The sequence below is a fragment of the Salmo trutta genome, chromosome 34, assembly GCF_901001165.1.
Source record: "Salmo trutta chromosome 34, fSalTru1.1, whole genome shotgun sequence".
NCBI lineage: Eukaryota > Metazoa > Chordata > Actinopteri > Salmoniformes > Salmonidae > Salmo > Salmo trutta.
The window spans coordinates 3,680,326-3,706,336 of record NC_042990.1 but is presented as its reverse complement, the minus strand read 5'-3'; the positions used below and the strand labels follow the sequence as shown (position 1 = coordinate 3,706,336).

Here is a 26,011-nt window from a genome sequence, read left to right as displayed (position 1 = left end):
AATAAAGTGGTGATCCTAACTGACCTAAGACAGGGAATATTTACTAGGATTAAATGTCAGGATTTGTGAAAAACTGAGTTTAAATGTATTTGGCTAAGGTGTATGTAAACTTCCGACTTCAACTGCATTTACTAATGCTGCATACATTTTCTTGAAAGCACTATCCAGATCCATCGGTAGTCGTGATCACAATATAGTAGCCATATCTAGGAACACCAAAGTTCCAAAGGCTGGGCCTAATATAGTGCATAAGAGGTCATACAAGAAGTTTTGTAGTGATTCCTATGTTGTTAAAGAATATTTGTTGGGCCGTGGTGTGTAATGAGGAGCAAACAGATGCTGCACTTGACACATTTATGAAATTGCTTAATCCAGTTACTAATAAGCATGCACCATTAAGAAAATTACTGTAAAAACAGTTAAGTCCCAGTGGATTGATGAGAAATTAAAAATTGTATGGTTGAGAGGGAAGAGGCAAAGCACAAACATTCAACAAGCACAGCACTTACACAAATGACTGATGATTGGCTGAGAGAAATTGATGATAAAAAGATTATGGTGGCTCTTTTGTTAGACTTCAGTGCGGCTTTTGACATTATCGATCATAGTCTGCTGCTGAAAAAACGTATGTGTTATGGCTAGGGCTGTTGCGGTGACCGTATTACCGCCCCACCGGCGGTCACGTGTCTCCAAGCTCTGATGCTGCTGATGGTCATTAGTAGCCTACCAAACTTGCTAACTGCCTGGTACTCAGCACTCTATTGCCCCTCTAATCAGTCTGACATCAATGAAAATGTATTCGAAAAAAATCTAATCAAACACTACATGAGAGCCCATGATCTCATGTTGTGCAACATCTCTATAGGCTATGCAATTGAGGGAGAAAACAGAGTGATGGCTTCTAATAAAAAGAGGTGGTGCCCATCGGCATTATATAGGCTAGGCCTACTATATTTATTTCTCAACTTTCCTAATATTAAGCACATTGCTTCTATTTCCAACAAGAGTATAGCCTACCTGGCTGGCATGAAAATAAACCACGTGGAAAAGCGTCCTCCATTCGCTATTTAAGTGCATAGATGACATGTATTTTTTCCTCCTGCCCCTGTTTCGATACAGGTGCATGATAATGGTCCATTCTAAATCAAAACAAATGTCACACATCTATTATTTAGTATATGTAAAGACACCATTAAATCAAGAATCTGATGGGTGACAATATTAGCCTATCACTTGTGAATTATATATTATCACTTGTGAATGATGCCCATCATAAGAAACAATGCCTTTTTTTGTGACTGTTCGAATCATAGTCGCACACCTCATGTAGCCTAGCCCATATGTTTTAATAAGGTTTGTATCACAACTAAAGTGGCCAAATAACTAATTAAAATTAAGCACATTCATCTGCTTTACAAGGGGTGTCTTTACAAGGGGTGTAGAGCCTAACTGGCATATATAAGCAGCGTTTGTTTCAAGTTTGGGGAGATAATTTTCACCATAAATATGCACCTTTATAATAAAAACATTACATGCATAATCACATTTGCGGTCACCTTTGATATTGGTGTTTTTCGCTAATGGAACATTCGCGCTTAAAGCCTAATACCATGTGCACATTGCTGCGCTTATAATGTGAAGAAATAGGCTAATAGTTTATCAACATGTATAATGTGACGAAATAGCCTAATAGTTTAGCAACATTTGAAGCTAAACGTTATGAACTGTTGCGTCAGCCACATTGCATAAAAACTTTTTTTTTATGCTAGTGGTTGTATTAATTTGGGATCTATCGCATCCCACAACGGTCCCAGACTATGTGTGGAATATTTATTTCTCGCACAGAATAGGTCAACTTTTGTACTATGGGGGATAGTTGACTGACATAGGCTAGTGCTTTTGCTGTTCGTTATGCCAACACATCTTGTTGGCTGATTAAAAGTAAACGTGGATAGTTCTTCCAATATCTTCTATATGCACCTCGGAATTGGATAAGGACGAGTGCAGTTGAGTCCTCAATGTGTCTGTCTTAACTTGTAGCCTGTGAAAAAGACCTGATCACGTGACGGAGAGCCGTGTGAGTGAGAGACGCTTCGGATTGCGCAGCACACTCAGGGAGAAGGGCACAACGCAGCACTCCGTGCCACAAAGGGCAGGGATTTTTTTAGGGTATATTACGGCCAAAAAGGGGATGTCTCCATGAAATTCAAGGCATTATCAAGTGCTTGTCAAATTGTGAATGAGAGACTATTGGAATGTAAACAGCCTGCGCAAAAAAAAAGCAGAGCATTTTTTTAAAATCATCATTAGTCTCATCATGCAGCCTTAAAATGTATAAAAAATATAAACATATAGCCCAACATTTGTAGTACAACTAAAGTTGCAACAATAACTCTAAATTAAAAATATAAAATTCCCTATTTATATGTTAACCGCTCAACACAGAATAGCCGCATGTGCGCACTCCCTTAAATTGTTTGAAGAAAATATGTATATTTTATTCAGCTTTGTTCAATTGTATTCTTCATACTATAAAATAATATAAAATAATGCCACGGAATTATAAGCAAATCTTGTCTGCTAAATTAACTAGTGTAGCCCACAGCCATTTGGCATAGCCACACCAGGACCTAACATAAGGACAACTCAGAGTATGCTATTCTTTTCTTCTAAAATAGACAACATTTTCTTCATATCATGCTTCTTTAGACCGGTCTAAAATAAATAATGGATTTATTGTGAAGGTGTAGGCTTTATTACATGGATTTATTAGACTTTTTAAAATGGCTTGTGGAAGCCAGGAGATGCTAAATGTGTTTATGTTAATTAACTGTCAATTACCGTGAGACCGACAGTTATTTGCTTGACAATCACCTGCTGACAATCACCCATACTATACTGTGGATAAAGAGTTAACTGTCTAACAGAACACAGAGGGTGTTCTTTAATGGAAGCCTCTCCAACATAATCAAGGGAAATTCAGGAATTCCCCAGGGCAGCTGTCTAGGCCCCTTACTTTTTAAATCTTTACTAATGACATGCCACTGGTTTTGCGTTAATCTAGTGTGTCTATGTATGCGGATGACTCAACACCATACACATCAGCTACTACAGCGACTGAAATGACTGCAACACTTAACAAAGAGCTGCAGTTAGTTTCAGAGTGAGTGGCAAGGAATAAGTTTGTCCTAAATATTTCTAAAACTAAAATCATTGTATTTGTGACAAATCATTCACTAAACCCTAAACCTCAACTAAATCTTGTAATAAATAATAAATAATTTCGGGACAAGATTGACCACTTGTATTTATGAGATGTATTGACATGTTGAATGCACCGAGCTGTCTGTTTGAACTACTGGCGCACAGCTCAGACACCCATGCTTACCCCACAAGACATGCCACAAGAGATCTCTTCACAGTCACCAAGTCCAGAACAGACTATGGGAGGTGCACAGTACTACATAGAGCCATGACTACATGGAACTCTATTCCACATAAAGTAACTGACGCAAGCAGTAAAATTTGATTTAAAAAACAGATAAAAATAGACTTTATGGAACAGCGGGGACTGGGAAGCAACACAAACATAGGCACAGACATGCATACACACACGATAACATACGCACTATACACACACGTACACATGGATTTTGTATTGTAGATAAGTGGTAGTGGTGGAGTAGGGGCCTGAGGGCACACAGTGTTGTGAAATCTGTGAATGTATTGTAATGTTTTTAAAATTGTAACTGCCTTAATTTGTACACACCGATCCAGAGAATCCCAAACATGCTCAATTGGTGACATGTCTGGTGAGTATGCAGGCCATGAAAGAACTGGGACATTTTCAGCTTCCAGGAATTGTGTACAGATCATTGTAACATGGGGCCGTGCATTATCATGTTGAAACATGAGGAGATGGCATGAGGGATGACTGGCATGACAATGGTCCTCAGGATCTTTTAATGGTATCTCGGTGCATTCAAATTGCCATTTGTAAAATGCAATTGTGTTCTTTGTCCGTAGCTTATGCCTGCCCTTACCATAACCCACCCCCACATTGGGGCACTCTGTTCACAACTTTGACATCAGCAAACCGCTCGCCCACACGACACAATCAGTTGAAACCGCAATTAATACGTGAAGAGCACATTTTGTCAGTGTGCCAGTGGCCATCGAAGGTGAGCATTTTAAGTCGATTACGACGCCGAACTGCAGTCAGGGCAAGACACTGGTGAAGACGACGAGCTTGGAGATGAGCTTCCTTGACAGTTTGTGCAGAAATCCTTCGGTTTAGCAAACCCACAATTTCATCAGCTATCCGGGTGGCTGGTCTCAGACGATCCCGCAGGTGAAGAAGCCAGATGTGGAGGTCCTGGGCTGAGGTGGTTACACGTGGTCTGCGGTTGTGAGTCCGGTTGGATGTACTGACAAATTCTCTAAAATTATGTTGGAGGTGGATTATGGTCGAGAAATGAACTTTAAATTAACTGACAACAGCTCTGGTGGACATTCCTGCAGTCAGCATGCCAAATGCACGCTCCCTCAAAACTTGAGACATTTGTGGCATTGTGTTGTGTGACAAAACTGCACATTTTGGAGTGGCCTTTTATTGTCCCCAGCACAAGGTGCACCTGTGTAATGACCATGCTGTTTAATCAGCTTCTTGATATGCCACACCTGTCAGGTGGATGGATTATCTTGGAAAAGGAGAAATGCACACTAACAGGGATGTAATGAAATTTGTGCAAATAAATTGAGAGAAATAAGCGTTGGAACATTTCTGGGATCTTTTATTTCAGCTCATGAAACATGGGACCAACACTTTACATGTTGTGTTTATATTTTTGTACAGTATAATTAAGTCACATGACATGATGCTCAACCAGCACTCCGCATGGTGCCTGACAGGTTTATGATGCTAGCTTAGACTTCGTAAATGGAGTCCTAGCAGACATGATTCCTTGTCACTTAAAAGCTATTATATAAATGTACTGCGGATGTAAGGGAAATTCTTAAAAGCGGGCTGCTGATAGTTACTACCACAGCTCACATACTCAGTGGTGCTAATCAGAGACTTTTCCTGGTTCATCCCCATGCCAGCCAAAGCTCATAAATAATAAGGAGATGCAGAGCAGAGCAGACTGCAGGGATGATGATGCCACATGATTGACATTTAATGCAAATGCTGTTATTATCTGACAGGCAGGCAGGAAGCTACACTATATATACAAAAGTATGTGGATACCCCTTCAACTTAGTGGATTTGGCTATTTCAGCCACACCTGCTGCTGACAGGTGTACAGAATCGAGAACACTGCCATGCAATCTCCATAGACAAACATTGACAGTAGAACGAATGGCCTTACTGAAGAGCTCAGTGACTTGCCACCTTTCCAATAAGTCATTGCCCCGGTCAACTGTAAGTGCTATTATTGTGAAGTGGAAACGTCTAGGAGTGACAACGGCTCACCCGCGAAGTGGTAGGCCACACAAGCTCAAAGAACGGGACAGCCGAGTGCTGAAGCGCGTAGCGCGTAAAAATCGCCTGTCCTCGGTTGCAACACTCACTACCGAGTTCCAAAATGCCTCTGGAAGCAAAGGCAGCACAAGAACTGTTCGTCGGGAGCTTCATGAAATGGAGCTCCCGACGAACAGCTGCAACCCCATCGAACACCTTTGGGATGAATTGGAATGCTGACTGGGAGCCAGGCCTAATCACCCAACATCAATGCCCAACCTCACTAATGCTCATGTGGCTGAATGGAAGCAAGTCCCTGCAGCAATGTTCCAACATCTAGTGGAAAGCCTTCCCAGAAGAATGGAGGCTGTTATAGCAGCAAAGGGGGGACCAACTCCACTTTTGGTCATGTTGTGTATCTCTGCTCTGATCATTTACAGTCAAACAGAGACTGGCCAGGTTTACTCTCAGGGTGTCGGTATACTACACTATACTTTTCTGTGGCCACGGTTGGTGCAGAAGGTTGTAAAGTTGGTTGTGGGTAGAGGATACATAATTTGATCTATGGCATCTAGTTACTGTGTAAGCCCTGGCTCTTGCTTGATTACAGCAAGGACGTAGCCCTAGTTAGTAGGTTAGTGTAACCAGTAACACTATGATCAAATTGAGGCACATTTAACACATCATTATGTCCTGGAAATATAATCCTAATGTTTTTGTTTTTCATAATTTAAACTGTAGAGGTGGTACTGTAGCATATTCATGCATACAGATATTTTAATTGAGTTTAAAAATTAGCTATTTTGAGGCTAGTAGGAATGCTCTGGAACACTTAAGAGGGATATGCATGATGTATAATAAAAGACAAAGCACATCATAATCTTTGTGTGGTTAAAAAAAGGAAAGAGGGAAATACAAAGAGAGACATCCTCTGTTCCTGAAAAGCTTAAGGGATCACTCCTGCTGTCCTGTCAGATACTTTCCTCCTTCTCTCCCTCCCTTCTTCCCTCCCTCTATCCAGGATGGTTGCCCATCTCTGATCTCTGTGCCAGAATTATTCCTGTTGGGCCTGTTACTTTTCACTCCCTCTGCCAGGATCTCTAGGGCTGTTACGTTTTACTCCCTGTGCCAGGATCTCTGGTGCTGTTACTTCTCACTTCCTCATCAAAGCGTGGGAGTGTGAAAGCAAAACATTGATATCAAACTTCTACAACATCCAAGATCCAATAAGACATTTGACTGCAAAACACAGCTGCACCATAATGTATTACCTATATCTGTACGTAATATAGACCCACTACTGTAACTACTACTTAGACCCAGTTTTACAACATCTGAAGAAAAAAAACATAGCTGCAGCATATTACTGTATCTCTGCACCACTGTAAAGCACAGCCTCCATACGTAACACAGCTAGAAGCTACAACAGCCTTCCATCGCCCAAAACAGGAACTCTACTGATAAGCCACTACCAATTTCTATCTTCCTGTTGCAACGGCAGACATTTTTCTGATATTGGCCTCAGTTTCACCCTCCTGCGTCCCGACCCCGCACTTCCATTATGTTTCCTCAGAGCAAGCAACTTCCATAAGGCTGTCACATATCCGTCAGGGAGAAGGGGGATGAAGGGAGGAGGAGCGAGACGGGGGAGAGATGATACATCTAAGTGCAGCGACTAGGGCCTAGCTACCATCTAATGAACAGTCTAAACCCCCTGCCTAGTCCTAACAACCGTCTACGAGCATCAGGGACTAGGATACGATAAGTCTTGTCACCTCGTCCAGCATTGATCAAACCAGGTTTTATGACGTGTCGTCAGACCTTCCGACAACATCCAGCAGAGCTTAATAATCTCATATATTTCCTTCCTTTCCTCTGACATCCCATGCAGCCCCTGACAGTCACTCAAGATAAGCCAAAAGCCTTCTGACAGTATAGAGAGCATATATAAAACACATAAATAATATGTGCTGCCATTTTGGCACCGGGAGTCAATGGAGCAAGAGATTCTGTTTCTCCATTTCTGTTTGAGTGAATTCTCACAATCAAATCTGGTAAAAAAAACTATTTTAAAGCAATGATCCTCAACGTAAAAGGCATTTGAAAACCTCTATAGAAAGTCACATTGAAGTCACCAGCAGAGATGAAATTATGTGAGGCACCCTGCTTTATAAATGTGTTTTGAAACAAACACCAAGAACAGTTGACATATACAGTATTAATCTCAGAAACCCAGAACTAAAATCTTGAGTAAATGCATCTGAGCCAAACCATGAGCCAAATGTCCCCTCCAATTCCAAGATACGAAAATATGCGAACACCTGCTAAATTGTGATTTGTCCAAATGATCAGTGACAAATTCCTCATTAATCGTTGCATACCACAGTCTGTTGACATACCATCCTATGTCACGTGCGTCTGTCCACTAAATATTAATACAATATTAGATTTACATTTACATTTACGTCATTTAGCAGACGCTCTTATCCAGAGCGACTTACAAATTGGTGCATTCACCTTATGATATCCAGTGGAACAACCACTTTACAATAGTGCATCTAAATCTTTTAAGGGGGGGGGTTAGAAGGATTACTTTATCCTATCCCAGGTATTCCTTATCCTTATTCCTTAACATTAGCATGTTACAGTAGCTACAATAGATCAGATGAGAAAACTATCAATATTTAAAACATCTTCTAAAATCACCCATCCACAGCCAATCTACTGTACAGTGGCATTATCTCAGTGACAGAACTACCCACTGCCCAGCTATAGATTATAGGCCTCCATTTTCTGTCTGATCCTCTGCCACCCCATCCAGTCTCTATCCAGCCTGACTATAATGACAGAACCTGTGGCAAAACCCAATCAATTACCGCTGTGTACAATTCATTACTAACTTCCCTCTGAGAACCATGATTCAGTTCATCTCTGTTGTGTTTTAATTAAACACAATCACAGCACACTGACTGGCTGCTGCTGTCGCTGCTGTGTCTGTGGAGTCTCCCTCAGGATGCAATTCTCTTTCAACGGACTGATAATAGAATATGACATTGGTGGAGATGTTCTGTTATTCTTCACTCTCAGTATTGCTCTGTGTCCTAAGATAACTGATAGTGACCTGAAAAGCTTCTCGTTGCCTGAAGTCTTCATATTTTAAAAAGCATTTAGAGATAAGATTTCGTCAAACAATGATAACTGAAGTACATTTTTAACATTATGCCTACACATTTTAGGGGTGTTTAGTTCATGGAAATGTCATGTTTATGTTTGTTGATATTATGGAATTATTATATAGATTCAATGTTGTTGCTTAATATACAGACAGCTTACAGTTGAAAATCAAGGGCAACACTCTTCTTTATGACAACGAATTGCAACTGTTAGCGGTATATTAAGCAACAACATTAAATATATAGAATCATTGAAAACTGTAAAGGAAGTGATATGTTTAATAAATGCACAACTTCTTACAATAAACAGTAGTCGGTGTCTTGAAAACTTGCTGCTCTTGAATTTAAAAAATTGTCAACTGAGAGCAAATAGACTCAAATGAAAAAGTGAGTTTAATGAATTTGGCTAAGGTGTATGTAAACTTCCCACTTCAACTGTATGTAAAAAACCTCCAAAGACACATCCCTGCTCTCACAGTCTCCAGGGAAGTTGATTACTACAGTTTGTGTTAAAGACAAGATTTTCTATTCTAGCTTTTACTAAACCTGTAAGTCCCCTCAGGTCGATAGACACCTTTACGAGGGAGACCTGTTCCCAATAGTACAGTGTTAGTGAAAGGACAAACAGGGTACGTACCTATGCTGTACACTACACAGTTGTTCTTGCCATCTTCTGCTGCCAGCCAGGTGATGTCCTGAAGCCACCTGGGACCACCAGTCAGAACCATTGGGACAGGCCGCTTTGGGGACATGGCGCTCTGTAGGACAGGAAAGACGTTGGTGGTACGTTAGCATTTTGCTGTCTAAAAACCTGTGATCACTCACACTCATTCATCAATCAGGCCTGTCGCTCTTATGGAAAGTGAGTTTTCATAGTCTTTTTCACAATTGACCTGACAGTGAGATTGAAGGATGGCATGTGTGGTGTGTGTGGTGGGGAGTGTCTTATGGGGTACAGCCCGGGCCTAGGCCGTCACTCGAATTTGTCCTCAGTGACAATGGGGTTACGGGGCTCTTTTGAATTTTCTTGTCCTTCAGGGTGCTTTAGAATCATGAAGAGAGTTCGGATGGAGAAGAAGAAGGGAGGAGAGCTGCATTAGAAGTGATCTTTAGACACATTGTACCTCACTATCTGTACGATCGCCGCTGCCTCCTGAAGACTGGCAGGGAAGGGAAAGAATCTAAAGAATTGGTGTGCGTTTCAAAAGAGTGACCCAGGGCTACAGATCACAATGCAGGGATAAATGATTGTGTCAATATCTTGGACTATATTTCACTTCCTGCCTAGTTCAGATATGGTATGTAATTTCTCATAAAGTGGTTTAATGTGCTTTCAGAGACAGAGACATAATACCACTGCTTGACACATTACTCTCTGTCTAAATGTAAGTGTTCCTAATCTGTAACAAGTTGACCCTCTCCTATGAGCTAAACAGCAATACTGGGCATCCTTGAAGTGAAGTGATCTATATCCAACTGTGCGTACTGTAGAGACTGAGTACATCTGAAATGGCACTCTATTCCCTATATATTGCACTTCTTTTGACAATGGAATAGTGAATGTGTATAAGGAATAGTGCATGTAATTAAAAATAACACATTTCATGTATTTCTATGGAAGAGGGTGCCATTTCAGAAGCTGCCTCTGCCATGGTTTTAGGAACCTTGTCGTTAAATGAAAATCAATATAACAACAAGTTGACTCACATTATAAGATAACCCTCATTGATTTTTGTTTTTTCTAGACTTTGGCCGACTGTTCAATCTAACGTGAACTTTCAACCGCTAGATTAGGATCACAGTGAGTGGATCAGGTCAGGACATAAGTTCCAATGTATCTCTGTGAGCTGATCTCTACCTCATGTTCAGCAACAGGCTGGTATACCATCAATGACTGCTTCTAGAAGAAGGAAGAAGGGGTCTGTTCCCGTACAACCCAGATCAAACTGGTTTTAAAGCTACATTCTAGTATTTGAAAAATAACAAAACGGTAGTGACAGAGTATACTGTATATCAAGAATTGAAATGATCATTAAACACATTCCCAGATCCCAGGCTGTAGCTTTAAGTATCTAATTATTCTGCATACATACAAGGGAAAGTGAAAAGAAAGGGGGATACCTAGTCAGTTGTACAATTGAATGCATTCAACTCCTCCTGAGCCATTGTGACTGAATGTATCACACTCAGCTGATGCATAGATGTGTATGTCATTAGATGATGACATGGATCTGCAGGCAGCTGTCCACTTTAGACAATAAGATGAACAAGATGTATCATATCGATAATAGCTATACGTAAAATCATGTGAATTATAGTGTCCCATAAGGAACATTTTAAGCAATTATTTTACAAAAGAGTCAACCATGGAAGAAAGAGCTCTCTAAATTTGCTCTCAGACATTTTTATTTAATTATAGCATTAATCTTTCATTAGCCTAATAGCCCAGAAATCTGCATTTCTGCCATTTTTCTTCAGTCACCTGGTTGGCTAATTTGACAGGGTTTTGTTTTAGGGCCCTGGCACTGCACCGGGCGGGGGAGATGAGAGGCAGGGGTGAGGCGAGTGAGGGACACTTATCAGGCCTCAGCAGCAGCAGCAGCAGCAGGAGCTTGCCATCTCATGGTCAGACTGGGCTGTTTTTTTGCAGGGATGTTGTACTCCACATAAGGAACGTGCTGACTTCAATATGTCGTTCTAGCTTCTCACTACTTATCCAGGGGAACAGGATCACGGTTCCAATTTTAATAACAACTGGATACAGGTCTTCCATGTTTCTCCTTCTATTCACTGAGAGGCAACACGGAACGAGGGAGAGCACGGTTTGTTGTTTTGAAAGTCTCTGAAAAAGTGTTCTATTGAAAAGGTTTGTTCAATCTGCCGTCCTTAACACAATGGAAAAATCGAATGATTTATTATTTAAATATTGAAATAGCATGGGCGACCAAGAAAAACAAATTGATACAATTTAAGGCCATGTGGCAAACAATAATGCAGGCACTAGGGATGAGGTTGTGAGCATGCAGGTCTGGGCAGAGGATATTGTTGTTGTTTGTGTACGTCTGTAAGTTGTTGTTCGTATATGTATGTTTGTATTTGGTGTTAACCTCTATGGGCTAGGTGGGACGCTTGCGTGGAATCCCGTGGCGCGTTATTCAAATACCTTAGAAATGCTATTACTTCAATTTCTCAAACATATGACTATTTTACACCATTTTAAAGACAAGACTCTCGTTAATCTAACCACACTGTCCAATTTCAAAAAGGCTTTACAATGAAAGCAAAACATTAGATTATGTCAGCAGAGTACCCAGCCAGAAATAATCAGACACCCATTTTTCAAGCTAGCATATAATGTCACAAAAACCAAAACCACAGCTAAATGCAGCACTAACCTTTGATGATCTTCATCAGATGACAATCCTAGGACATTATGTTATACAATACATGCATGTTTTGTTCAATCAAGTTCATATTTATATCAAAAAACAGCTTTTTACATTAGCATGTGACTAGCATGTGACTAGCATTCCCACCGAACACTTCCGGTGAATTTACTAAATTACTCACGATAAACGTTCACAAAAAACATAACAATTATTTTAAGAATTATAGATACAGAACTCCTTTATGCAATCGCTATGTCCGATTTTAAAATAGCTTTTCGGTGAAAGCACATTTTGCAATACGCTGAGTAGATAGCCCGGCCATCACAGGCTAGCTATTTTGACACCCACCAAGTGTGGTACTTCACCAAACTCAGAATTACTATTAGAAAAATTGGATTACCTTTGCTGTTCTTCGTCAGAATGCACTCCCAGGACTTCTACTTCAATAACAAATGTTGGTTTGGTTCCAAATAATCCATAGTTATATCCGAATAGCGGCGTGTTGTTCGTGCGTTCAAGACACTATCCGAAGGGTAAAGAAGGGTGACGCGCCCGACGAGTTTCGTGACAAAAAAATTCAAAATATTCCATTACCGTACTTCGAAGCATGTCAAACGCTCTTTAAAATCAATTTTTATGCGATTTTTTTTGTAAAAAAGCGATAATATTCCGACCGGGAAACCCTGTTTTCGTTCAAAGACCAAAAAATAAAAACATGGTGTCGGCTCGTGCACGCGCCTCAGTCTCATTGTTCTCAGATCGACCACTATCCAAATGTGCTACTGTTTTTCAGCCATGGCCTGCAAAGTCACCATTCATCGTTCTGGCGCCTTCTGAGAGCCTATGGGAGCGTTAGAAAATGTCACGTTATGCAAGTGATCCCCTGTTTTGGTTAGAGATGATCAAGAAGGCCAAGAAATAGTCAGAGAGAGCGCTTCCTGTTTGGAATCTTCTCAGGTTTTGGCCTGCCAAATGAGTTCTGTTATACTCACAGACACCATTCAAACAGTTTTAGAAACTTTAAGGATTCTATCCAAATCAAACAATTATATGCATATTCTAGTTACTGGGCAGGAGTAGTAACCAGATTAAATCGGGTACGTTTTTTATCCGGCCGTGCAAATACTGCCCCCTATCCCCAACAGGTTAAAAAATATATATTTTAATATATATATATATATATATATATATATATATATATATATATATATATATATATATATATATATATATATATAATAATTAGTTACTATACTGAACCAAAATATACATGCAACATACAACAATTTCAAAGATTTTACTGAGTTACAGTTCATATAAGGAAATCAGTCAATTGAAATAAATTCATTAGGCCCTAACCTATGGATTTCACATGGCTGGGCAGGGGTGCAGCCATCGGGTGGGCATAGGCCCACCCACTTGGCAGCCAGCCCCCCCACTGGGGAGCCAGGCCCATCCAATCAGAATTAGTTTTTCCCCACAAAAGGGTTTTTATTACAGACAGAAATACTCCTCAGCATCACACAGCCTGCAGGCTTGTGGCTGTCAAATCCCTTCTGTGTCTTGCTGTTTCCATCTGCCCTGCAACCTGCCCTGTCTGGAACGGCATGGAGTACCAGCGTTAGCCTACGTTGCTACCATGACATCCAAAACCAAAGCCGGTGGGAGTAACGGAGAGGACAGTGTTTCTCTATCACAGGTGATGGATCTTTTAAACAAGCAGTTCTTACAACAACAGGAAAATAACTTCAAGAGCTTTGTCAAAATACTGATGGACTCAACTAATAAAATAATGGACGATCTGACCAGAGAGGTCCAGGACATTAAGAACATTTTGCAGTTCTCCCAAGGAGAGGTGGATGTCCTGAAAGAGACTTGCAACAATATGACACCTAACTGTAAGTCCATGCGAGATGACATCAGCACTGTCTGTGAATCATTATTAACAATAACTGGGAAAACAGACTATCTAGAGGCACAATCCAGGAGTCATAACATCATTGTGGATGGCATACCAGAGTCTTCACACGAGAACTGAGCCGAGTCTGAGGAGAAAGTATGAAAATTGATCACTGAAAAGCTCCAGATGGACCATAGGAAGACTGAGGTGGAAAACCAGTAACCAGCCCAGGTGAAAGACCCAGGCCTATAGTGGTCAAGTTCCCAAGGTTTAAGGACAAAATGTCTGTCCTGTAGAGAGCCAAGAACTTGAGAGGAACCAACATCATCCTTAACGAGGACTACTCAGAAGCTGTGCACCAGAGGTGGAAATAACTTATCCCAGCCATGAAAGCTGCCAGAGAGCATTGGGACATTGCTTACATCCGCTACGACAGGCTAATTGTCCACCCTACCTCCCAAAAGACTGGGAGAAGTGAGAGAGCCTAGCTTCCAGGTCAGTAGCTTTAGCCCCACATCACAAACATACACCAACTGACAATCACATATGCCTGATTGACTGATTCTATTAGTCAAACCTGGTTAGTTCTAGGAAGTTTTTCCTAGCCCCCATGCTTCTACATTGGCATTGCTTGCTGTTTGTGGGTTAGGCTGGGGTTCTAGGGCGGCAGGTAGCCTAGTGGTTAGAGAGTTGGGTCAGTAACTAAAAGGTTGTGAGATCGAATCCCCAAGCTGACAAAGATCTGTTGTTCTGTCCCTGAACAAGGCAGTTAACCCACAGTTCCTAGGCTGTCATTGTAAATAAGAATTTGTTCTTAACTGACTTGCCTAGTTAAATTTAACTAGTGTCACTTTGTGACATCTGCTAATATAAAAAGGGCTTCATAAATACATTTGATTCTTGTCATTTTTTCCTTCATATTCTGTCTATCTCCAATAAAAAATTGCCCATATTAATATATGTAGCCTGAGTGGCGCTTCGGTCTAAGGCACTGCATCTCAGTGCTAGAGGCATCACTACATACCCTGGTTTGATTCCAGGCTGTATCACAACCAGCTGTGATTGGGAGTCCCATAGGGCGGCGCACAATTGGCCCAGCATCATCCGGATTAGGGTTTGGCAGGGGTAGGCCGTCATTGTAAATAAGAATTTGTTGATTTGTTAACTGACTTGCCTAGTTAAATAAAGATTAAATAATAAACAATATAAATTTAATGAAATCATAGCAATTCAGGGATTTACTGTAACATCTACAGAAGAGACACGAATGCCTATGATGGGGGTGTTGAAGTGTTGTGGTTACATGTTCACCTGCATCTTCTTTTGGGGTGCGACTATAGGCCACCAAGTACTAACATTCATTATCTGGATAATTTGTGTGCAATGCTGGATAATGTGTGTGACGAACTTCTTCAGGCTAGGGTCTATTTTTCTCCACTTCCTGTCTGACTGACGTGCCCAAAGTACTCAAGTACTTGTTACTCAGGCCCAGAAGCCAGGATATGCATAGAATTGGTACCATTGGGTAGAAAACACTTTGAAGTTTGTAGAAATGATAAAATAATGTATGAGACTATAACACAATTGATATGGTAGGAGAAAATCCAAAGAAAAACCAACCTGAAAACCTTTTTTTTGAGATCCCATGCTCTTACAATGGAAAGCTATCGGGAATATGCAATTCCAGCTCCCAGATTTCAATTCCTCTTGCTTCCACTAGATGTCAACAGTCTTTGTTCAAGGTTTCAGGCTTGTTTCTTCCCAAAGGAGGAAGAATGTTGAGTTTTAGAACTGGGAGTCAGAGTTGGAAATAAGTCTGTGCGCACGCGAATTTTGCTTTCCTATTGAACATACGTCTTTCCGTATTAAATATTATAGTTTAATTACATTTCAGGGTACCTGAACATTAAATAGAAATGTATTTTGACTTGTTTTAACAAAGTTTAGCGGTAGCTTTTTGGATTCCTTTCTCTGCAAGTTGAATGAGTGGATTACTCAAATCGATGGCGCCAACTAAACTGACTTTTTGGGATATAAAGAAGGATTTTATCTAACAAAACGACCATGCATGTTGTAGCTGGGACCCTTTGGATTGTAAATCAGAGGAAGATTTTCAAAAAGTAAGTGAATATTTAATCGCTATTTGTGATTTTATGAAGCCTGTGCTGGTTGAAAAATATTTTGATGTGGGGCTCCGTCCTTAAACAATCGCATGGCATGCTTTCGCTGTAAAGCCTATTGTAAATCGGAAAATGCAATTAGATGAACAAGACTTTAAGCTTTTAACTGATATAAGACACTTGTATGTACCTAAATGTTTAATATCCATATTTTTTACAATTATTTATTTGAATTGTGCACCCTCCAATTTCACCGGAAGCTGTCAACAGGTGTCCCGCTGGCGGGACGCCTAGCCCTAAGAAGTTTTAACAGAGAGGTCTAATATATTGTAGATTGGTTTTCATCAAGCACTCTGCTTGAGATGAAGCTGCTGTAACCAGCACTGGGCGAAAAGGGTCAATATCAGGGGATATCTTTATCTATATATTTCCAGATATGCGATTTTATTAGAAAGTTTTATTAGAAGTTGACATGCTACAGATGTGCATGTCCTTAATTTCATATACTGAGCTAGGATATTCTCCATAATGGGCCAGTTTTTACATGCATCCAATCTGGACCTCAGAAATCTCCCTGCTACCGTATGAGTCTAGGGAGATATCTGGGATGAGATACGTTCAAGACACGCACCTGATGCACATGCACCAGCTTACATATTTCTAACTCTGGAAAGGGCATGTGTCAACATGCTGACATATAGTGGCAAGAGAAAGTATGTGATCCCTTTGGAATTACCTGGATATCTGCATAAATTAGTCATGCAATTTGATCTGATCTTCATCTTAGTCACAATAGACAAACAGTGTGCTTAAACTAATAACACACAAATTATTGGATTTTTCTTGTCTATATTGAATACATCATTTAAACATTCACAGTGTAGGTTGGGAAAATTCTGTGAACCCCTAGGCTAATGACTTTCCCAAAAGCTAATTGGAGTCAGGAGTCAGCTAACCTGGAGTCCAATCAATGACACGAGATTAGAAATGTTGGTTAAAGCTGCCCTGCCCTATAAAAAACACTCACAAAATTGGAGTTTTCTATTCACAAGAAGCATTGCCTGATGTGAACCATGCCTCGAACAAAATAGATCTCAGAAGACCTAAGATTAATAAGAATTGTTGACTTGCATAAAGCTGGAAAGGGTTACAAAAGTATCTCTAAAAGCCTTGATGTTTATCAGTCCACGGTAAGACAAATTGTCTAAAAATTGAGAAAGTTAAGCACTGCTGCTACTCTCCCTAGGAGTGGCCGTCCTGCAACGATGACTGCAAGAGCACAGTGCAGAATGCTCAATGAGGTTAAACTAAAGTTGAGTTGTTTGGAAGGAACACACAACACTATGTGTGGAGAAAAAAAGGCACAGAACACCAACATCAAAACCTCATCCCCACTGTAACGTATGGTGAAGGGAGCATCATGGTTTGGGGCTGCTTTGCTGCCTCAGACACCTGACCTCAACCCGATTTTAAAATGCTGTGGCATGACCTCGAGAGCGGTTCACACCAGAATATTGAACTGAAAAATGTTGTAAAGATGAACGGTCCAAAATTCCTCCTGACCATTGTGCAGGTCTGATGAGAAACTACAGAACACTTTTGGTTGAGTTTATTGTTGCCAAAGGAGGGTCAACCAGTTATTAAATCTAAGGGTTCACATACTTTCCCACCCTATACTGTGAATGTTTACACGGTGTGTTCAATAAAGACATACAAATTTATACTTTTTTTGTGTTATTCGTTTAAGCAGACTGTGTTTGTCTATTGTTGTGACAGATGACGATCAGAACAAATTTTAAGACCAATTTATGCAAAAATCCAGGTAATTCCAAATGGTTCACATACTTTTTCTTTCCACTGTATCCAAGCCTTTATACTTAGGCATGAACAAATACACATATTTTCAGAAATGTATCATATCTGTAGTCATTACCTGATAATTTATCTATCCGTATTCATCAAAAATGCATAATTTCAACAGATATCCTTACATGATGAAATACTCATCCTTGTATGTCTGATCGAAAATGGACTAAATCCAACTCATGAAATATCCAGTGGCCAAATGATTTTACCTGTTCATCCACTGAAAATTATCTTGCTTCTTCACATGAAGGTGACATATCTGAGCAAACATTTGCACAATATTCAGTAGTAGGCTATACAAGGCATGGAAAGGCAAACATACTCATTAAATCCAAGTTGCTATTTCCAAAGCACATCTCTGCAGCATAGCAAATCCAGACCTCCAATCACAACACGTTCTCCAAAGATGCAAACTTAGGCCAATCTTTGCGAAAATGTCTTATTTATTTAAGAGAAAATAACAGTTGCACTCTCAATACCCCTGTCTGCCCTGTTTGTTATGGAGGATGGATGCAATGGGTGCAGATTGGGTTGTCAGCGGCAGTCCCTCGCAGTCCAGACCCAACATGGTGGTAGTGTTGGTCTGTGATCCACTCCAAACTGTCAATGCATAAATCATGAATCAAAATTGTGTCGATATTGCAAGAAAATGTTGTCATTTCACATAACCATACAGCAAGGTACAGTAGCTACTCCACCTACGTCATTCATTATGAGAAAACTAACTAGAACAAACTAGCTAGTAAGCCAAGTTGCTAACTAAGTTAGTTAGCTAGCTAGTTTATATTAACCAGTAATACAAAATACTCCTATACTGTTATGGGTGTAAGATGATACAGTGATGCCATCTGTTGGCAAATATTAATTACTGCAACTCCAGTGTTTTTACCGGTGTGCTTGAGATACCCAGATGTATTGCAATGTACTGAACAAGACTGGTTACTCGCGTCAATGCCTCTATCGCCATTTAACATCAAAACATATACGTTTTAAAACATTAGCTGTCACATTGAGGCTTGATAGGGGGTAAAAAAAAATCCCTGAAGGGAAGGCCATTTCGTTATTTGTTAGCTAGCTATTGTAGGCTACCGGTTAGCTTTTCACCTTATCAATCCTAGCTAACGTTAGCTAGCTAGCAAGACTGGCTGCTGGCCAAATTAGATAATGTTCTTGATTCTAGTTACTAAGACAAATAAAACTTCTCGAATTAGCTACTCACTTTAGCGTTAACTTCTTTCAGGTGTTTTCTGAACAGCTTCTCAGTTCTTTATTTCTCCAGTTGTCAGTTCGACAACACAGTTTACACACTCATTTGAGGCGCCCATTTAAAAAATGACAGCTGGAACTCCACAGCAGTAAATACATGATTCTTGTTGCTAGGCTGCCAGTTACAGTGCCTTTTATATTTTCTCTTTATTTAACTAGGCAAGTCAGTTAAGAACACATTCTTATTTACAATGATGGCCTAGGAACAGTGGGTTGACTGCCTTGTTCAGGGACAGAAGGACAGATTTGTACATTGTCAGCTCGGTTACTAGTCTAACGCTCTAACCACTAGTCTACGCTGCCGCCCCTTTAGCTTGAGGTTTGTGTGCGCCTTTATCCACAGGGAATAAAACAATTATAGCTAATGTCTGAAAGAATTATATGGATGTAATATTTGTCAAATTATTGAGCATGTGATTAAAACTAAAATAAGCATCAGAAAATGCATATCAAGATTCTGATAGACCTCAGTCAAGAGCATATATGCATTGTTCGTGCTGAGAAAATATACAATACTGTCAGTATTTGTCATCAAATAGAGAAAATGAGATGTCCAAATAGTCCTATCATGTCTGATATCTGGAAGAAATCCCCAAATTATGTGCATGAAAGGAAAATATGAATCACATATTTGTCAAATGACTGAGCATGTGATGAAAACAGAGAAATGCATTAGAAATTGTCCTTATCTTCAGCATATCAAGATTTGGATATGGACCGCAGCCAAAGTAAGCTTATCTGGAATCAATATACACTATATATACAAAAGTATGTGGACACCCCTTCATATTAGTGGATTCGGCTTTTTCAGCCACAGACGTTGCTGACAGGTGTATAAAATCGAGCACACAGCCATGCAATCTCCATAGACAAATATTGGCAGTAGAATGGCCTTACTGAAGAGCTCAGTGACTTTCAAAGTGGCACCGTCATAGGATGCCACCTTTCCAACAAGTCAGTTCGTCAAATTTCTGCCCTGCTAGAGCTGCCCCGGTCAACTGTAAGTGCTGTTTTTGTGAAGTGGAAACGTCTAGAAGCAACAATGGCTCAGCCGCAAAGTAGTAGGTCACGCAGGCTCACAGAACGGGACCGCTCACAGAATGGGTGAGTACTGAAGCCCGTAGCGTGTAAAAATCGTCTGTCTTCGATTGCAACACTAACTACTGAGTTCCAAACTGCCTCTGGAAGCAACGGCAGCACACAGGCCTAAGATCACTATGTGAAATACCAACCGTCGGCTGGATGGGTGTATAGCTCGCTGTCTTTGGACTCTGGAGCAGTGAAGAATCGCGCTTCACCATATGGCAGTCCGACGGACAAATCTGAGTTTGGCGGATGCAAGAAGAACACTACCCGCCCCAAGGCATAGTACCAACTGTAAAGTTTGATGGAGGAGGAATAATGGTCTGGGTCTGTGTTTCATGGTTCGGGCTAGGCCCCTTAGTTCCAGTGAAGGGAAATCTTAACGCTACAGCATACAATGACATTCTAGACGATTCTGTGCTTCCAACTTTGTGGCAAGAGTTTGGGGAAGGCGCTTTCCTGTTTCAGCATGACAATGCCCCTGTGCACAAAGCAAGGTCCATACAGAAATGGTTTGTCGAGATCGGTGTCGAAGAACATGACTGGCCTGCACAGAGCCTTGACCTCAACCCCATCGAACACCTTTGGGATGAATTGGAATGCTGACAGTGAGCCAGGCCTAATCGCCCAACATCAGTGCCCGACCTCACTAATGTTCTAGTGGCTGAATGGAAGCAAGTCCCCACCGCAATGTTCCAACATGTAGTGGAAAGCCTTCCCAGAAGAGTGGAGGAGCAAAGGGGAACCAACTTCATATTAATGCCCATGATTTTGGAATGAGATGTTCGACGAGCAGGTGTCCACATACTTTTGGTCATGTAGTGTAGCTTCATATCTTCACAAAACACAGATGTTTGATGTATACAGTCAGTATTTGTCAACATTAAGAGAGAAAATAGGATGTCACATATCTTATGATATTGAATGAGTCCTTATCCGGCCATAGGAAATGTCCATGTGTGATATTCCGAGGAATCCTAATATTATATTTGTCTAAAAGACACATCTGGATTCAGAATTTGTCAGAATATGGTGCATATCCACAAAACTGAAAACATGCATTGGAAATGGTCTGTATTCTCTAGAATATAAAAACACTTGTCATGTAAAGATATCCCCTGATATGGACCCTTTTCGCCCTGAGCAGTACCTGTAATCTGGTTCAGGTTATTAATCAACCTACCAGGGTGTTTATAAACAGTACAGGAACTATACCATATACCAATGCTACAGAACTCTGCTCAAAGCTGTATCCATACCCATTGGATGTACTGACCATAGATAGTATAGTGGCCCAGTGGCGATTTTAGCATGTGAGTCTTGGTGGAGCAAAATAAATTATAAATAAAACGTGGGATGCATGCAAGCAAAGCTACTACACAGCACAACACTAAACGATACAATAATTGGAGTATAACATTGACAAACGGGGCCTACATAAAGCTGTCCCAACAGCAGTCCCAACATCTTACCACTGCTACACCTGGAAATCAGCAGAGCCTTGTCTGGCAGCGAAACAGTTAATTTAGGCTAATTTACTGCCTTTTAAAAAAACATAACTGATTTGGCTGACTTTCTTCAACAAACGTGGTTTCTAATGACATTTGAGATATACAAACTATGGCATAATGGGACAACAAGCGGATAAGAGGTGATTACAATTCTATAAAACAGGTTATAGGCTACATGTGCACCACCAAGTCAGAACAGTTGGCACAATTAAGAGGGGTAAATAGACCAAATTATTAGGGTGAGGCACATGGGCTACTAACATCTTACTACACAACATACACTTAGTATTACTTTCTTAGCTACAGTATACATATCTCTCTGGCGTATTACATCATTTATATAGCAGCATACAATACATTTTTGGACTCACCTTGTTGTGCTCACTTGAACAGGAAGGTGGCATGGCGGTCCTTCATGGGCAAATTTTGTCATCAAAGTATGGAATTCTCTGGATATATGGTGCTTTCAAGACAACTGGGAACTCAGAAAAAAAACAAAGTCGAATCATAATGACGTCATTGATCTTCAGGTTGTAGCTCTAGAAAGAAGCCCGAGTTCCCGATTTACAATTCTGAGTTGGATGACCGTTCAAAACCTGTTTCCCAGTTGTAGCTTGTTTTTTTTCCAGAATTCCCAGTTTCTTGAACTCACTGAAGTCAAGTTTTCACAGTTCTGAGTTAAAAGTTGTTTTGAGCGTGGCACAAATCATGCTTCATTGACAGCATGGCCAATGTTGAATGTTTGTCATTTTATATTTGGAAAAGGGACACTTTATCCCAGATTTGGGACCACACAGCCACTCCACTGAATAGCATGCTAGTGATTGCTTTGCAATGCTTGCAGTTAGCCACTGTCACTGATTCCTTCCAAACCACTCATTGTTGAATTTACGATTTCCAACTTGTTGTATAATGTTTATATCCAATGGCCGATGAGCACCCGACATGTTTTATCTATAATTTCTATAAATTATTTATCTTCATTTGACAAGGATTAAAAAGGATTTGCCAGGAGATTGTCGACTTGACTCATGATGATAACTGCTAGCTAAGATTTTGAAAGTAGTCTCAACGTCAACAGTGAAGTGGCGACTCTGGGATGCTAGCCTTCTAGGCAGAGTCGCAAAGAAAAAGCCATATCTTGGATTAAGATGGGCAAATGAACACAGACACTGGACAGAGGAACTCCGCCTAGAAGGCCAGTATCCCGGAGTTGCCTCTTCACTGTTGACGTTGAGACTGGTGTTTTGCGGGTACTATTTAATGAAGCTGCCAGTTGAGGACTTGTGAGTTGTCTGTTTCTCAAACTAGACACTAATGTACTTGTCCTCTTGCTCAGTTGTGCACCGGGGCCTCCCACTCCTCTTTCTATTCTGGTTAGAGCCAGTTTGCGCTATTCTGTGAAGGGAGTAGTACACAGCGTTGTACGAGATCTTCAGTTTCTTGGCAATTTCTCACATAGAATAGTCTTCATTTCTCAGAACAAGAATAGACTGACGAGTTTCATAAGAAAGTACTTTGTTTCTGACCATTTTGAGCCTATAATCGAACCCACAAATGCTGATGCTCCAGATACTCAACTAGTCTAAAGAAGGCCAGTTCTATTGCATCTTTAATCAGGATAACAGTTTTCAGCTGTGCTAACATAATTTCAAAAGGGTTTTCTAATGATTAATTAGCCTTTTAAAATGATAAACTTGGATTAGCTAACACAACATGCCATTGGAACACAGGAGTAATGGTTGCTGATAATGGGCCTCTGTACGCCTATGTAGATACTCCATAAAAAATCTGCCGTTTCCAGCTACAATAGTAATTTACAACATTAACACTGTATTTGATCAATTTGATGTTATTTTAATGGACAAAAAATGTGCTTTTCTTTCAAAAACAAGGACATTTCTAAGTGACCCCAAACTTTTAAACGGTAGTGTATGTGTTCTGGCTTTTCAACCATTGCCATATCATGGATTCAGAGCTATCTATCTACTAGAACACAGAGGATTTTCTTCTCTAATGTTAAACATGTAAAGTGTGGTGTACCACAGTACTACTCTCTTGTGCCTCTGCTCTTTTCTATTTTCACTAATGACCTGCCACTGGCATTAAACAAAGCCTGTGTCTCTATGTATGCTGATGATTCAACCATATACATGTCAGCAACCACAGCTAGTGAAATCACTGCAACCCCAAACAAAGAGTTGCAGTCTGTTTTAAAATGGTTGGCCACTATTAAACTATTCCTGAACATCTCTAAAACTAGGAGCATTGTATATGGTACAAATCATTCCCCAAGTTCTAGACCTCAACTGAATCGGATAATGAATAATGTGGCAGTTGAGCAAGTTGAGGAGACTAAATTACTTGGTGTTTGTTGTAAATTGTAAACTGCATATTGATTCAATGGTTGTAAAGATGGTCTGTCCGTGATAAAGAGATGCTTTGCTTTTTATACACCACACTCCACAAAATAAGTATTACAGGCTTTAGTTTGTGTCACGTCCTGACCATAGAAAGCTGTTATTTTCTATGGTAGAGTAGGTCAGGGCGTGACAGGGTTTTGTTTCTATTTTGTATGTATTGCATAGTTTCACAGTTCAATAAAATATGTGGAACGATAATCATGCTGCACTTTGGTCCGCTCCTTCATCTTACGACAACCGTGGCAGAATCTCCCACCACCAAAGGACCAAGCAGCGTGGAATGGACCAGTGGACTTGGGAGGAGATACTGGATGGGAAAGGACCCTGGAGGCAGGCTGGGGAGTGTCGCCGTCCTAAAGAGTAGATTGAGGCAGCGAAAGCGGAGCAGCGATATTACGAGGCACTATACCAACCACAAGGCAAGTGCGAGAGGCAGCCCCACACGGGGAGATTGGCAGAGTCAGGGTGGAGACCTGAGCCAACTCCCCGTGCTTACCGTGGGGAGTGAGTGACGAAGCAAGCACCGTGCTATGCGGTGATGCGCACTGGGTCGCCAGTGCGCATTCACAGCCCGGTGCGATCTGTGCCTGCACCCCGCATTTGCCGAGCTAGGTTGAGCATTCAGCCAGGAAGGGTGGTGCCAGTTCAGTGCTCCTGGTCTCCAGTTCGCTTTCTCGGTCCAGGATATCCTGCGCCGGCTCTGCGCACTGTGTCGCAAGTGCGTATTCACAGCCCAGTGCGTCCTGTGCCAGCGCCCCGCGTTTGCCGGGCGAAAGTAAGCATCCAGCCAGGACGGGTTGTGCCAGCTCTACGCTTGACACCTCCAGTGCGCCTCCACGGCCCTGTATATCCTGTGCCTGCCCACGTACCCGGCCTCCAGTGAGTCTATCCAGCCTGGTACGCCCTGTGCCTGCTCCTCGCACTTGCCCTGAGGTGCGTGTCACCAGTCTGGCGCCACCTGTGCCAGCCCCACGCATCAGGCCTCCAGTGCGCCTGCCCAGTCTGGGGTGTCCTGTTTCTGCTTCTCGCACTCGCCCTGAGTTGCGTGTTACCAGTCTGGCGCCACCTGTGCCAGCCCCACGCATCAGGCCTCCAGTGCGCATTCCAAGTCCAGAGCTTCCGGCAAAAGTTCCCAGTCCAGAGCTTCCGGCGACAGTTCCCAGTCCAGAGCTTCCGGCGACGTTTTACAGTCCAGAACCTCCTGAGAAGGCCCACAGTCCGGAACCTCCTGAGACAGCCCACAGTCCGGAACCTCCTGAGACGGCCCACAGTCCGGATCCTCCTGAGACGGCCCACAGTCCGGATCCTCCTGAGACGGCCCACAGTCCAGAGTCTTCAGCGACGTTCCCCAGTCCAGAGTCTTCAGCGACGTTCCCCAGTCCAGAGTCTTCAGCGACGTTCCCCAGTCCAGAGTCTCCAGCGGCAGTCTGCAGTCCAGAACCTCCGGTGATGATCCCGGTCCGGGTCCTTTGGCGACGATCCAGGGTCCGGTGACACAAAAGCGGAGGGATCAGCGGGGGGAGCGGGGGTTACGCCCTGAACCGGAGCCGCCTCCTCTGCTGGAGAATCTGCGGGATGAGAAGGTTCTGCGTATTGCACCAGAGCGCCATAGACATTAGTCACCCTCCCTAACACTTTTTTTTCATGTTTGTTTAGGTGTGTTCGGAGTCCGCACCTTTGGGGGGGGTACTGTCACGTCCTGACCATAGAAAGCTGTTATTTTCTATGGTAGAGTAGGTCAGGGTGTGACAGTTTTTTTCTTCTAGTTTACATTTTCTATGTTGTTATGTTCTAGTTTTTGTATTTCTATGTTGGGTTT

The 26,011-nt window shown here is 41.5% G+C and overlaps 1 protein-coding gene and 1 long non-coding RNA gene across 3 annotated transcripts in view; both read right to left on the bottom strand.

Moving 5' to 3' along the window:
• The window catches only part of zfpm2b (zinc finger protein, FOG family member 2b), a 102,606-nt gene that overhangs the window by 21,994 nt on the left and 54,601 nt on the right, over positions 1 to 26,011 (bottom strand). Inside the window, exon 4 of one of the 2 annotated variants that reach the window (XM_029731327.1) lies at positions 9,272 to 9,392. The exons of the other annotated variant lie outside the window; for it this stretch is intronic. Coding sequence (XP_029587187.1) covers positions 9,272 to 9,392 — 121 coding nt within the window. The remainder of the gene's footprint in view (positions 1 to 9,271; positions 9,393 to 26,011) is intronic. 2 annotated transcript variants of the gene reach the window in all.
• LOC115173337 (uncharacterized) lies at positions 18,333 to 19,392 on the bottom strand. Its single transcript, XR_003871586.1, has 2 exons — positions 19,129 to 19,392; positions 18,333 to 18,509 (listed from the first exon to the last, which is right to left on the bottom strand). It is a non-coding gene; the product is annotated as an uncharacterized LOC115173337 (long non-coding RNA).